At 40.8% G+C, this 15444-nt stretch overlaps 1 protein-coding gene across 2 annotated transcripts in view; it reads left to right on the forward strand.

Annotated features, from left to right (window-relative positions):
* Positions 1-15444, forward strand: part of LOC138180528 (uncharacterized) — a 77691-nt gene that overhangs the window by 59240 nt on the left and 3007 nt on the right. For both annotated transcript variants that reach the window (XM_069114462.1, XM_069114460.1), the window contains 2 exons: positions 4978-5298; positions 13594-15444. The exon at positions 13594-15444 is cut by the window's right edge and continues 10 nt beyond it. In XM_069114462.1, coding sequence (XP_068970563.1) covers positions 4986-5298; positions 13594-15444 — 2164 coding nt within the window. In that variant the 5' untranslated portion in view covers positions 4978-4985. The remainder of the gene's footprint in view (positions 1-4977; positions 5299-13593) is intronic.

Here is a 15444-nt window from a genome sequence, read left to right on the forward strand (position 1 = left end):
TTCCTTCTATGGAAATTCATTTCCTAATTTGCACTAAAATCCGAATATAGCAAGAGCAAACGGTATTTAATTGTCTACTTTATCAAAAGTAACTTAAATTTAGGAGTCATAATAGTATAGCGATTGAAACCAATACGTAATTGTCATTTGCGATCTGTGAGCTCTTTCTGAAAATAATTGGTGTTTACTCGAAATTTCAGGTTCTCCAGTTCAAGTGAAATTTATGATCATGTCGCTATCCACGCCCTTAGTCACAACAATATCGATGAACTGTCTGATATAAAGCGAAACAATGAGAGATTCTTCGCGCTCGTAACAAGAACTAGTCTCAAGAGAGCTTTCTTACGAGACAGGGGAAGCCTTTTAATCGATACGAGTCGGGTTATCGCGATCTAATCAAAAACCTTCATGGACTAAGAAAGTATCCGTTACTATTCGGAATTATGAAATATAAACAGTATAAATTAGGTAGGATACATAACTATATGGAGAATAAATAATTAATTCTTTCTTAATTCGTATCAATTATTTCTAACGCACTTGCATAGTTCTACGATTTAACGCTACCGATAAAAAGATATTTCACTTACATTTTAAATATACAGAGTAAAATCGAATTCATTCATCGGAAACTATTATCACTGTTGAAATTGGCTAATTAAATTGAAGATACACTGATTTTGATAAAGATTTCACGGGTTGATTAACCGTCCTTTAAATGGATAATCAACGATCGTTAAGCAGTGTAGCAGCTTATTCCGCAAAACTAATCGTTTTCCATTAAGCCACGTGTAAGACGTTCGACCGAGTGCAACCCGAATGCCGCGGCTTCACCTATTTTAGATGGTCTTCGACTATTTGCATTACAATTCGAGACATCGACATTCCGTTTCACCCGATTCAATTTTATTGTTTCGTCGATGAAAATCGCAGATGCAGCAATAGCTATATACCGCTGTTAGCTATCAATTTATTTACTCACATATTTAGTTACCGATTATTAAAACCGGTTGAATCATTTCTACACAGACGAATAAAAATGGTAACAGCTTCGATTTTCATAAATTTTTTCACCTACGTTTCATCTGGTTTCCCGCAGACTGTATGTTTGTCGCGATTCAGATGTTTTTGAAAACGCGGAGGCCCTCTTAAAGAAGCGACGCAATCTGTCGATTGTGCGACGCAAGTTACAGTGCGTGGATGTTCACGCGTCGCAGACACGATACACACGTCGACAGGAACGAAAAAACCGCGCATGAATTAATTTCGTGCCTGGAGTTTGCGAGCGAAGAATCTGACGTTTTGAATGCACGCGCCGTTGCTCCGCGAAATCGCCGCGACGAACATGGCAACGAAAGGGGATTGAAACCGACAGTTCGTCGGCGGTACCACGCGAGCGTGTTCATAATTGAAAAGCAGAAAAATGAAAATTGAAAGTGCCGGGCCATTACGGCAACCGAGGGAACGGCGGTTGTTCGGAGTTTTCTCTTTACTCTTGGCAGCGGTTCATCCCGCGATCACGTAAAATGCAATCTACATTGTGATCGATAATGTACTCCTTAATGAAACGTCGGGATGAATCAGATAGCTCTTTGACGGGCCTTGCAGCCATATTTTAACGATGTTACAGGAAACTCTCTCGTGCTTTATGTGCTTTGCGAAATGTACGGCGTTTAAATTTAATTTTTTTTAACATCTTTTATGTATCACCGCTTTGAATCAAGAATTTCTTATGGTACAACACACCGTGTAATATAAATTGATTGTTTCTTTCAAACGATATAAACGAAGAAGAAACAAGGCAAAACTATTGCTTTTCCAGACCAATGATCGACCATTTACCAAAAGGACCGATCCAATGAATCGAGCTATTATCCAACCGGTAAATCCGCATCTTCTCTCGGTACCTACTGCTGTCAATGAGCGTCGCGCGCAATATCGCATTCGTTACGGTTGAGCAAGAAGCCTAGATTATTTTGCTAAAAATCGATGGAACGATATATGTAATTTAGTAGCGACAACGTAAGAAACGCGGTTGGTGACGGATGTCCGATGATCGTAGACGATCTCCTCTCGATGTGCATCTTGTTAACATTTAAGGAACCTCTTCCTGAACGTTGGTTTTGTCGATAAAATCAGGTCACTTTCACCGCAAAACGGTTTAATTTACGAAATTTAATTTACGAAGAAAGAGCCGGAGCAAGACAAGACGGGGGGAAGAATAAGGAGGTCGACGCGATACGGCACGGCGCGGTGCGGCCTTCCTTCTCGCTCATCGAGCTAATTGACTGCGTAAAAATACCAATGTTACGAGAGTTACGAGAGTTGGCGACTTCTGTAATTGTAAGAAAGAGGCCATAAAGTACGCTCCGGGTTAAATGGAAGTTCGTAAGTCGAGGGAGGATACGAATTCTTCTTTACGCGGTAACAGCGAGACGAGCTTAATCGTTTAATTGCCAATTTCTTTACCGCCTTTCGACACTTTAAACTATTATTACGTGCTACTTTCATTAGAGATTTAGTCGCTTTATTTGGCTATATCGTATAAGAAAGTTTCCTGGTATATTACAAAGATGGAACTTCGACTCACGAGATGCCTGGTTCGAAGAATCGTCAAGAATAAATAGAAACCAGTTCGTGAGGTATCTCGTTCGCGAGGTGAGAAATCTCGATTAATAATCGAAGAACGTTTATTATACACCGCAATACGCTGGGGAACGGAAACGAGAAAAGAGCAGAGTGGGGCGGGTTGCGTGGGAGGGTTGCAGGAACGGGACGTTCACACCGAGAAAGACGTTCTGCCTCGTCTCTTTCTGCCGGGAGTTCCGTTGACCGTTGCCTTGTGTCTCTCGGCTGTGCATTAGACTCCTGACCGTACAACCAGAGGACCTTGGTGAAGGAAAATAAATAATAGCGAGCGGCCTTCGTACCCGACCGCGAGGAGAGAAGTTAATTGCTCTCCATGCAGCCGCGCTACCGCCGCGCCGCGCCGTTCGAAAATAATATCTTGCGATCGCCGTAATGCCCCTATTACACGGGACGTTTCCACGGCTGCGATCTCCTATTTTTGACCGTCGCTTTTCCCTCGTTTTCGCCGAGTTCGATAGCTAGTGCGACTATTATCGTCCACATCGATACGATTGTCAAATACTTTACTTGGTTAAGCTACACTAATAACTTAATGTAAAACAGAGATACACGGACAATAAACTCGAACGTTAATAACGTAATTTCGTAGTTGCGTTATAGTACCAACTCGATCATGTCACAATGATGATACGCGTTTCATAACCGCTCATTGGCTAAAATTTCTTAGTTATGGTTGAACAATTTTATAGATTCTTTGGTCGTATGACGAAGTTTGAATATACGTACATAGAGAATTCGGAGAGAATAACGGAAGAATGCAGTGAGTTTTTCGTTTATTTGTTGCAATTGCAAGTTATGGCGAACGTCGAATTCGTTCTTGCGTCAAAGTGGAAGACTTTCAATAGAGTCTTATAAGCTAAACCTCAATATCGAAAAACGTTGGAGATGCAAACATTCGTTCCCATTTAATAAAAAGCGACGTTTAGATAGTGCGATAGTAGCGTTTTATCGCTTTCAAGTTATTCGAATTGTTGAAACTTCTTGTTTAAAGTTTTGTAAAAGTTGCTTAAACTGTTATTATAAACTTACTATATATATAAAAAACGCAAAAGCGTTAATTTTACAGACACAAGTGTGCGAAAACCGTGTACAGAATTCATGAGAGATTCTCTTTTAATTACCTCATTTACGATACTCCAATTAGAGCAGTGTACATCGACGAAATATTAATAATCCTGAGATTGCTGGTGGCTTCGTGTCGGTCTCGTGCTCGTATCATTGCATTCGACACGACCTTCGAAGTGCATTGAATAGGTTCTTGCTCTCTCTAGCTGTATGACGAAGCTTACATGAGTGCACGCTCCAACAAGAGAAACAGCCGGCATGGAACAAGTAAACGAAGGAAAAAGTAGAGGAAAAAGTTTCAGTATATTCCCTGTCATCATCCCGTTGAGCGAACTTTTCTAGATCTCGCTTTTCCTACGGTTTCAATTTCCGCGGAAAGGCGTATCCATGGAAAATCATGGCAAATTGCTGGCGACGTGTAATATTTTTACAAGTAGTCTACGATATTTACGTCGGGAGTTAGATTTTATTTTTTTGCATTTTTCAGTCGTCTTCTTGCTATCTCTCCAATCGGATTGCAATCAACCATAATATTTGTTCTGATCAGAAAAGGAAAATCCTGTTATAGAAATTGAACAAACATCGATGAAAAAAACAAAGTATGACACATCTACGGGAGACAACGGTTATTTCTTCCGGCTATGGTTTTTCTATTTTCCACGTAGGTTCCTCCTTTTTTCGTTTGAAGTATTCGGTGAACTACGCTCTGAAACACGAGTACGTATATAACGCGCGCGTTATTCTTCCGAACGAATTTGATCGCTATGATTCGAGTCGGTCGGTGATTTATATCGAGTTCATCGTTGCCTCCCATCGAATCGCAAAAAGCCACGATATATTGGCTGCGTCCAAGAGGATTGAACGGTAAATCGTACTTGGAAAGTTACGGATCGAAGCGCATTCACTAGTATATTGTAACGAATACGGCCTCTTTGTTGCTGTTTTTACGTGACTGTTGGTTTTTAGGGGAAGCTAAATTTCAAGGTAGCTCGCGTTCATGAACAGGAATTTGACCTGCGATCGATGCCAAGCGTTACACGTGACCGTTACTTCAAATCGAATGCTATAAAGATTGAGCTACGTTTATCGTTTTACGATAAAAACTAGATGAACCGATTGGTTTCATAATATATTCAACGTTTCAAATTAGAGTATCAATTTTCGAAGAAATTAATTGAAATATACTTGATATACTTAATTGTATAATTTTACATTGATTCCACACCGAAACTAATCGCCAGGAACATGTGGATTGGATTCCAGGTGGCAGAATGTTTAAACGGTTGTCAAAATCAAGGCGCCATAGTGCTGACGACGTGGCCCTTTCGTTGTCGAGCCCGACGACCCTGGACGAGCCACCGGGAACGTCGACGCCGCGGGACAACTGTCAGAGCATCAGCCCAGCCGCCCTGCTGAGGGTTTCGAGGACGAAGTACACCAGGAGAAGCTGCGGGGACGCGAGCGCCATGCAAGCGTTGCTCGCCACTAAGCAGGAACAGGAGCAAGACGTCGCCGAGGCCGATTATCAAATGGTCACGGCCGTTCCTGCGTTCATCGTCGAACACGAGCCCGAGAAACAGCGTGGTAAATATTTCCGTACGATAATAAAACGAACAAAGGTAGGGTAAAATAGAAAAATTTGCTATTGACAGAGATAAATTACAGTAAAAAGTATTCGCTTTTCCTTGTGAAATGCATAACGATATGTGAAATGAGGTGGCGTAAAAAATTTCAAAGGCTACGTAGGTTACATGAGAAGCAAGATCGATCATTTTTAATAATACATATTCCTTGTCACTTTGTGTTTATTGAGTATCTCGCGGCAAGCAGCGTATCTATCGCTGCAGGTTTCGACTTATTTCACTCTTCTTTTCGGTGTTGTAATTGCGCACAATCTTAGGCATGGACATCGTAGCGAAATCGACGTTGTAATCTTGTCGGCAATCAAACAAATTATGGTTCATGTTGACGACTGGGTACAAGTAGTCAATGACGTGATTTACAATACATTTAACGAAATCAGAAATTCATAATTATCCATAGGGACAAATAAACGCCATCGGTTTTCTCGTGTTTAACAAGCGTTTAGCTATCGAGGACGCGTTTAATGACTGTTACGTTTCCTCATATTTCCAAAATGTTACGAATAAAAAAGAAATAAATGAGGCAGCGGAGAGGCATTCTTTTATAGCTTTTATGAATGTTTTAGTAAATTTTATAATAAATCATGCTTTATATTTTTGACGTAAGTTTTTAAAGAATGTCGTGCATCTAATTTCCTGACAAAAGTTATATCGATGTATTAAGAGATTGCAAAATTTCTCAATCGGCTCTCCATCTTCTCCTACCTTATCACAACGAATACTACATAAAATCTTCATTCATTGTCACCGTCGCAGGCAATGACACCGTTTTAACCCATCGAAACGTGTCTGGAACGCATAATGTTGTCATCACTCATCGGCTTTCTAAACTCGCGACGAATAGAAGGAATGTTTCGGCTATTTTTCTTCGAAAAATGTAAAGTTACTCGTAGGATTGTTCTTCCTGAGAGGCACGAATCCGCGAACCCAACTCGCGATCCTCGCTCCGCATCGATCGAGCGATTTCACCTAGACGAGCATCTTTAAATTTTTCGACTTATCTCACGACCTCCATGTGTCGAAGGAGCGAAATGTTTGTTACATAGAGGAATGCGGGTTAGGTTGCATCACGATGAACAACGGTTGCGCAATTTATGAATTATTATAGCGCGACCACAGGATGCGCAGAATACTCAAAGTTCATTCAGGTGCAATTAATAAGCATAATACGTACTATCATAATACTAAGAATATGATACTCTATATGAGTACAGCAGCTAATGTTTCGAAGTAACAATGCAAATCCAACGTGGAAATATTCTACAGCAATGATTTCGTGTACTATGCTTGTAGATGAACGGAAATTACATCTATTGTGATGCATTCGAACAGACTAGCAAGGTAATGGTTTCAACGTACAAAATTTTCTTGTTGCTAAAACACATATTGTGCAATTATCCGGATCAATCGTTTTCCTTGTGCAAAGTAACTTTGGCTAGCAATCTTAGTTCTAGCTCCTTTACATTAATATCATAGGTAGATTACTGCTTTCTGCTGCAGTAATCATAGACCGTAGCGAACTATCTATTACCTAGGTTTACATTTTCCTCAATTTGTGCCTATTTTTGATATCTTTCTTATCGGTGTTATTAGAAACTGTTAGCTTTCCATATCGCGTATTATAATTTTGACTAATTTAAAAAATTCGAGTTTAAAATAGTCTCATGCAGCAGGAATATGCTGTCAAACTTGTCCGTTACAATGAACGTTACAAGTTTGGATAATTCGATGTTTACAAATAATTATTAACGTGCAGTCGGTGGTTATGGAAGATATAAGTTGGTTTAGCGTACAGAATTACAGTGGAATGTATTATTCTAGGTTCTTCTAGATAGCTTCTATACTTAATAGCATTAAGATATTTCATTTGTAACCAAAAATTTGCACTCTTTCTGTCTTTTCTCGTTGTGTCTAAGGTGTAGGTCTGTTAGGTGAGAGCCTTACTGAAGAGTCCACACTAGCAGATCTTGGACGAAACACTCACCAAGAATTTTAGACGATCGATCAAGAAATTAAAAAGCTAGCTTTGGTAAATAAGCATCGTGTTAATTTATTAAGCGGCGGAATGACGTGTGAAAGTTTCATAAAAGCAACATTATTGGGCGCACGTATCGTTGCCTGACTTTTCCACTTTTATCGGAAGATCTAAATCAATTTAATTGGCCCGGTAGTTTCTACTACTCGAAGAGGTGTGACGGAGTCGCTAAATGACGTGGATAATCGTGGTCGTTATCGTGTTTCACGCGAGTAATCGACCGCGGGCGCCATGATAACGGGCTAAAAAAGAATACAGTTAACCGTGGGTTACCCTTTTGGTCGTTACGGTACAGACTGTGGTTCGATCGGCAACAAAAGCGATTCATTTACAAAATCGGTAAGCGTCGCATGCGACGCACGTTCAAACCAGAACGAGCCTTAACCAGCTCTAGAACGGCGTGGCAGGACGTGGCGATCATCGGGAAAAAGAGACGAGTTCGTGTTTGTATTCGTGTTCGTGGAGTAGGTACGAGCGAGCCATGATTTTCACATTCAAATTGCACGAAGACAGTTCGAGATGGTACGCGTGTATGAAAGTTCGAGGGTCAACTGCTTTAAAGCATCTCACTGTGGCGCAAGCGTCACGTGAAATTAACAAATTAACACTTTGCCGAGTGGTCGGCCTGCTGTCAGGCGAATACATCTTAACTGAACATTTCTTCGTTGCTTCTATATATGAAAATACCTATATTGTTTGCAGTTAGCTAAAGATAACGGAGTTTATTTCGCTGCGAGAAAGAATCGGGATTTTAGGAGAAGTGGGAATTTAGGCAATTTGGTTTATTCATATAGAGAAAGCTACGTTTATGGATTATTCAGCTAAATATTTGTCGATATTACTACCTCTTTGAAGGAAGATTATTCTACTCGATATCTTACGATTAACAATAACAATAATATAAATTTCAAAGAAACGAAATCAAAGAAATAAGACAAAAAGAATGATTACTCAAAATCGTTTATCTGTAAGAAGCTTTTGGAACGAGAATGTGGAAAAAGAATTTCCCCAGGGAAGAGATAGTATCACGGTCACGTGTCTGTTTCTTTGTTGACCAATACACACAGAGGACACCGTTTCCTGATGTGGCGAATCTAAGTGCTCTCGAACAGAATTGCATGCTCTGATGGCTTCGGTGTCTTTTGCCTCGTGGCAACGGGTCCCGAGGTACTGTTGCTCTAGCAGTATAGAAGTTCGATACTGTGGTTTGACTTCTTTCTAAAGCCGGCGATGAGCCGCTAACGCTTCAACTTCGCATCCTTTTACTAATCGCGGCGCGAGTCACTCGCTTCGTTAGAACGAGCTAAGCGCAGCTGGATGTCTTTGCAGGTGCAACATTCTTTGCTCTGGAATGCGATCCTTTTCAAACTCTTTTCTATCGGAAAATCTACTTTAAGCTCGATAAATTTTGTTCTATTTTTTCAGTATTAACCGCTAGTTCTTTTAAAAATGGTTAAGGATCGCAAACATAGCGTAACTACTTAGCAAGATCGAAAATAAATTTTCCATTCGTGTTTTTCATTTATCAGCTTAAAATATACATGGTCCCTGCTCTCGTTAACGCTTGTTAGGTCAAAGATCTCTTCACACTGTATGTGTCTTTGGACTTTCGAAATGTTTGCCAACGTTAAATGGATCTATTTGTATATCGTTAACGTAAAATGCGTTAAAGAATATGTATATATATGTGAATATTTGATATTCCTAAGAAATGATCTCTTAATAATTTAATGTTTAGTGTCAATAATTTAATTTTCGTTAAAAGCAATAAATTGATAAAACGGTCAAAGCGAAAAGAGTGATTTGCAAAAGTGCACAGTAATGAATCATAAAATAAAGTATCGTTCAGATTCTCTGGTAAAAAAATGTCTGAATAATTAACGCCTGGAAAATAGAGGAATAGTAAAAGATTGTTGTAGGCAACCGCGTGGATTACGATATTCAACGAAGTTACATCTTATCGGTTCATCGCGCAGTCACATCTTTGTACCATACATTAGCATCTTCGATTCTTACGATTGACCGGGCAGTACAAATTCAAACGTACGACAATGTGAACGACGCTTAACGTACATATTAAGCATTCACGAATATTTCGAAAATTAGCAAAAGTGAGGCGCTTACGAGCGTCTCGCTTTCAAAAAGCATCGTGAAACTACTTGTCGGGTCGGAGCCTCGGTTTATAACAGGCCACGCGTCTGCCCGCGTTACGGTGCCTTCTTCTAGAATTAAAGTGCGGATTATAACGCGTTGTCGGCTCTTAGTGCCGTTCTTGTTCCTCCCTGGAAACAGTGTACCCTCGGTGACTAGCGGTGACGCGTTTCGTTCAGCTTTTTCCTCGCGAACTTCCACTCGTTCGACTCGTCTTGAAAAGCAAAATACCAGCGAGCTGGGGGGAGGGGAAGAGAGAAAGAGAGAGAGAGAGAGAGAGAGAGAGAGAAAGAGAGAAGGTTGCTTTGGATGTTGTAATTGAATTGACTGTTTGAAGGAGATTTTCTATCCCTGGATGATAAACGACTCACTGATACTGACTGCGAAATATACCACTGACGAAGCGCGATTTTTCTTAACAGTCAACCGATTTGAGATTTTGTTTGACGATACGTTCGAAGCGTGCAGAGCGAGTCGACGATTCTGACAACTTTGAACCACGGCTGAGATTTTTTGAAGGACAATAAACTGTGTCGGAATATCGAAGTCGCCAAGTGGAAAAGTTTCAATGTTTCGTAGGGCTCGTGACTGTCTTAACCATTTCGACACTGGCAGGACCATACGTTCCTAGGTAATTCTTAAAAAGGCTATTAAACGACCACCGACATACATCTGCGCGTGTCATTTTAAAAATTACGCTTAACAACGCTGCTCAACGTCGGAGAGTAGAACTCAAGCGTTTGCGTTATCGTTCGTTTGTTATTCGCGAAAACGCTCGTTAAATAGCTGTTGATTTAACGGATCTGTTCGACGTGTCATTATCGCGATACGGTAGAATACACATGATACGATTAATTTATTAAAACGCGTTATCATTATGTGTCCAGTGGATTAATGGACAGGAACGCGAGTTTTGAGGATAACGTGTGTACCGTACGAGTGCCGTATTCACCAGTCGCGTTTGTAACAAGGTTACGATGTCCATAATGTGTTTTTCCCTCGTAAAAATTTTGCTTTATTTTCATAGCGGAGATTCAAGTACTTAGATTAAATAGGATCTCATGGAAGATCGTTAATAACGTTAATTTTAATTACGGCAACATTCCTTCGGCTCGTTAGATATTGTTTACCTTGGATTTTAGCAGCCATGTAGAAGTTCGCGGTTAAATAAGATAACTCAAAGGTGTTTTTATTCTTACGGGTGGAATTGTTTTAGGAAATGTGAAAATGGAGGTTATATAGGTTGTTCAAATTAGAGTTGCAATCTGCAGAATTAAAGAGGATAGGTTTCTATTAAGATGTAATTTGTGGTAATGATAATAGATAAGATAGTTATATTATGTACGTTTTATGATAACACGCGAAAGACTGTTAATGTTTGTCTTGCGAGACGTTCTTGAGGTTACATGTTGCGATACAAAGATTTTAAGCTATCCTACAGATGTAAAGCGAGTATATTTAATCTCGACAAATTATTATCAAGAAAAAGCTTGTTATAATATGATTAACCTGCACTGATACTTTGTAATAGAAGATTGAAAAGGTTATCTAAAACGTAGTTACGTTTTGCTTTTTTATATTATTGACTGTTTAAAGTAAACAGCAAGGTTTTCTTAATGATATTAATATAAATGAATGTAAATCATGTAAGTAGCGTATAATTTCGATCTCATAAACTTTAATGTTTTATGTATAGTATTTTACAGCATAGAATGACCTGGAAAATTATATAGTAACTCAACACAGTCACTAATTAAATTAAAATAATAACGAATATTAGCTTATACATTTATTTGCACGCGCGATGCACATGTTATAAAAACTGAACTTCCACGCGAAATGAAATATGCTGTCGTGACTTTGGTGTTGAAATAAGAAACATTAAGTGAAATACGAAGATTAATCACTCGTCGTGACAAATAGTGGGAACGATTTACAGAAATATGAGTGGTTTTCCAAAGAGATGACATTTTGTTACGTAATGGAAAAAGATATAGAATAAATAACTCTCATTTATTTTCACGTTTCGTGCATCGTTATCAGTTGCAAGAACATCGCTTACAAAATTACATTCTACGCAAAACTACAAATATTATAATTTCCATAAAGAATCTCACGTTTAAAAATCTATTTCAATCGATTCAAACTACATCCCGTTAGTCGCGATCTTTTACCAAGACCATGGTATATTTCACTTACGTTAATTTTTATTTGAAAATCAATGTCACTTTCTCAATATCTTTCGCTATAGCACGAACAAAAGTAACCGTAATCATTTTTATCGCGTCGCTCAATATAATTATCGTTACGTCGAGCGGTGTTCCGTGCTTGATTAATTAAGGAACTAATTAATCAAGGATAAAGTGATGACGCTTCACCGTCATCGCGGCCGTACTGTATATGACGCTGATAGCGTTCATATGGAAATACATGCACGCTTTAATTGTGCACTGTGGTGCACGGATGCAACTTGTTACCTTAATGAGAGTGTAAGTCATCGCACTTGTCACGCCGTGTTCGATTTATCATGAATTCTCTCGTTTTATCCCCGCGAGATTAATTCGAAGAATTACGAGTCGCATCCCCATTGTGCCATTTATTCTTATTTTTTTGTCTTTCAATTTGCATTAGAACATAATGGCGTAGTATACGTCCGAGGAGCCGGAACGAAACTTTAATATTAATACAGCCGCGAGTTAAATAAGGACGGGTATGTTATTGCATCGTACGAATCTGATCAAATAAATATTGCGCGAAGCAGGTTTTGGCCCCGTTTTGCTTCTCGCTTTTTCAGAACTGTGAAATAAAGCAGACGAAACAGATACAATAAGTTTCTTAGTTTCTCAAATTTTCGAATATTCGAAAGTCTATTGGTAAAATCTTCGTTAGACGAAGATAGATTGTGTGAAAATTAATTTCGGCAGAATTGATCAGTCACGTAACGATATCGTATTCATCACAAATATGTTACGTTCCAGATAGACATAGTGTGGTGTTACTTAAACTCATTTCTTTCTTCAATTCATGAATATTCCTCGTTATAACCTACAAAGGCATCTCGTCATATTAGAAATGCAAAAGGCGCCTTGTTAATGAGGTCTGAACTTCCAACTCTTCAAATTCGCCTACAATTTTTCCTCCTAATTAAAAAAGTCGCACTTCTGCATGCTACCATAAGCCAGCTTATATTCGACAGATAATGATACTTTTTTTCAAACAATATCTACGAAAGCTATTCCTTCGAATAAAATAGGAACAAAATGCTTATAAAATTAGGATCGCTTGCAATTTACCAGGCAATTTATTAAAGCTTATTCATTCCTTTCTGCAAGCCATTGACCAATTAATCCCTGACCTACAGCTCTAAAAGCCAACTTTCAATAGTTAGTACTTACGCATTCGATGATTTCTCAGACGAAACATATATCTATCAAGTTGCTGGATCGGTTAAATAACGAAGCGTGGCGCGCACACGAGCAACCATTAAAGAAATCGCGAGGCGACGGGTTAACGAGGTCGTATCACGAGTCGGCAGTCCGTCTGTTGCGCGAGCGTTATCGCAAAACACGTGTACCCGATACCTGAGCAGCCTGACAATTGTTTCCCATGGTATAGGAGCGAATGGCCCGGCCCCGTTAACCGGGCTCACACCTCGAAAAAGTAGTCCCAAAATACGCGGAACCATCGGTCGACCTGCTTGCCTCTGTCGCGCATACCCGACTTCCTCTTACCCGTTCCTGGGGACGACCATATGTCGACCGCGAATAAGGATGCCGACCGGTGGTTTTTCGTCTCGCGGGATGGCCCGGTATCTCTTCTTTTACCCGACTGCTGCGACTCGAGCAGCTGAATGTTTGCTCCGCTCAATTCTCCGAAATTTTTCACTTCTGCATAGCGAAGATGAGTCTTTACTTCTCTTAAATTACGACGTGTACTCATTATGGTACTGTTTTTAAATATTAGACGTTTAATTGTTTTGGAATAATAGAGTATGTGTATTTCACAGACTCCGCACAAATGGTAGTGACATGACACTCCGCTTTTTTTCAGGCTCGAGTTTTGGAGTCTGGGGTCGTAGAATGAGCAAGAAGATAGATTCGTTCCGGCGGGCTGGTTCCCGCGAAACGATCTGCTCCATTTCCGAAAGGTCCGATGCCGGAAACGGTAACGCTAATAACAATAACAGTTGCACGGCAGCTAGCAATAACAATATTAGCCCGAAAACGGACAAGTCAGTGTCAGATCTGAAGCAAGATAGCAAGCTAGAAAAGAGAATACCGGGAACTTTCCATAGATCACCTTCTCCCTTTAAATCGTTCTTCATCCGCATGGGTTCCACGGGAATGCTCAACTCGGCGAGAAGTAACAGACGTTCGCAAAACATGGACGAGAGACTAAAGACCACCGAGAAGGAAAATTTGTTTAGAAGTTGTAGCACTAGTCAGCTGAACACCAGCCCGACTTACGTAAAGGGAGACGATCCCTCGGAAGGGATCGATTTACAGATCTCGAACCGCAAGGATAAAACCGTATCTTGCGACAATCTGGCAGATCGTCAAAATGACGACGCGTTCGACGAGCATATCGGAGACGCTACCACGAGCTTATATTCCCTGGGAAACCCATCGATAACGAGCTTCAGTCCCTGTGACTTTGGTCAGTCCCGAAACGAATCACCGATGCGGAAGAGCAGTAGCTGTGACTTCAAGGAAGCCAAGAAGTCTAGCTTTCCCTACGCTTTCCTACGGTCGAAACTATCCGTCCTACCCGAGGAACGTCACAGTACGTTCGCCTCTAAAGACGAACGACTGTTCAAGACTGCCTCTGAGGAACATTTTCCCGCGTTAAAGATCGAGGATACGTATACCGGAACGACCACGCTTGGACGTCGTCGCACCAGGAACGGCAACTTGGCTAGGGGAAATCCGAACAAGTCTCAGGAACAACCCACCCCAAAAAGCGGACGGAACTCGTACACTGAGTTTCGGAGGAGTTCGAGCAGATGCGAGGATAGGTACAGTCTAAACCCTGGTCATTTGGAGAGGATTGACGACAACTTCCAGCAGGAAGATACGGGCTGCTACAATTCGTACGATAGCAGTCCGATGTCTCTTCGAGGTAACGCAACTGTTCAGCATCCAGAAACTGGCCAGGATAGAGTCGACTTTGCCGGAAGGATCAACGAGTCTCGATTTTCCGAGACGTCCTCGTTAAACGTAGACCTGGACATGGTGGCAGCGTTGAGGAGCCACAGACGGAACTCCGCGCCTAGTGGTGAGCAGAGGCTTTCCTCTCATTACGTCAGCTCGAACGAGTCTGGCTACGACAGTGATGGGCCTAGAGGAGAGTCAGCGGCAGCTTCGGAAAATGAAGGTTTAAGTTTAAAGTGTACGGATAGTTCGGATACTAGCAGCGTGGTCGATTCGGAACTGGAGAAGCCTATCAGGAGCTCTACTCCCAGCGAGTGCCAAGAACAGGAGAACAGCAACGATACCAGGATGAGAAAGCTTTCCGAGGCAGATGTTCGGGCTGGCACGTCTGAATTGAACGACGGTATAGACGGGCTTAGATGGCATCAGAGTAATTCGGGGAGATTGCTGCCGAGCATTCATCAGACGTACGATGATGTCATGATGAATTCTCAGTTTCCAATTTGCGGGAACGGGCTGAGTGCGTTGCAAAGTTCACCAAAATCGCTGGATATCTCACCGCATCGAATGAGATTACAACAAGACAAGAGTAGGTTTCTCAGTGACATAATTCAACCACCGAAGAGGGTTAGACGATGTCGATTGGTACAACTGAACAAGAGAGATCCAAAGGAAAATTTGGGCATCCGCTTGGCGCAGCAACGTTTAGGCGAGTTGCGGTATATCGTTGTCCAGTTGGAAAGCGATGGAA

This window comes from Bombus flavifrons, chromosome 6 (assembly GCF_040668555.2).
Source record: "Bombus flavifrons isolate JBK064 chromosome 6, iyBomFlav1_principal, whole genome shotgun sequence".
Taxonomy (NCBI): Eukaryota; Metazoa; Arthropoda; class Insecta; order Hymenoptera; family Apidae; genus Bombus; species Bombus flavifrons.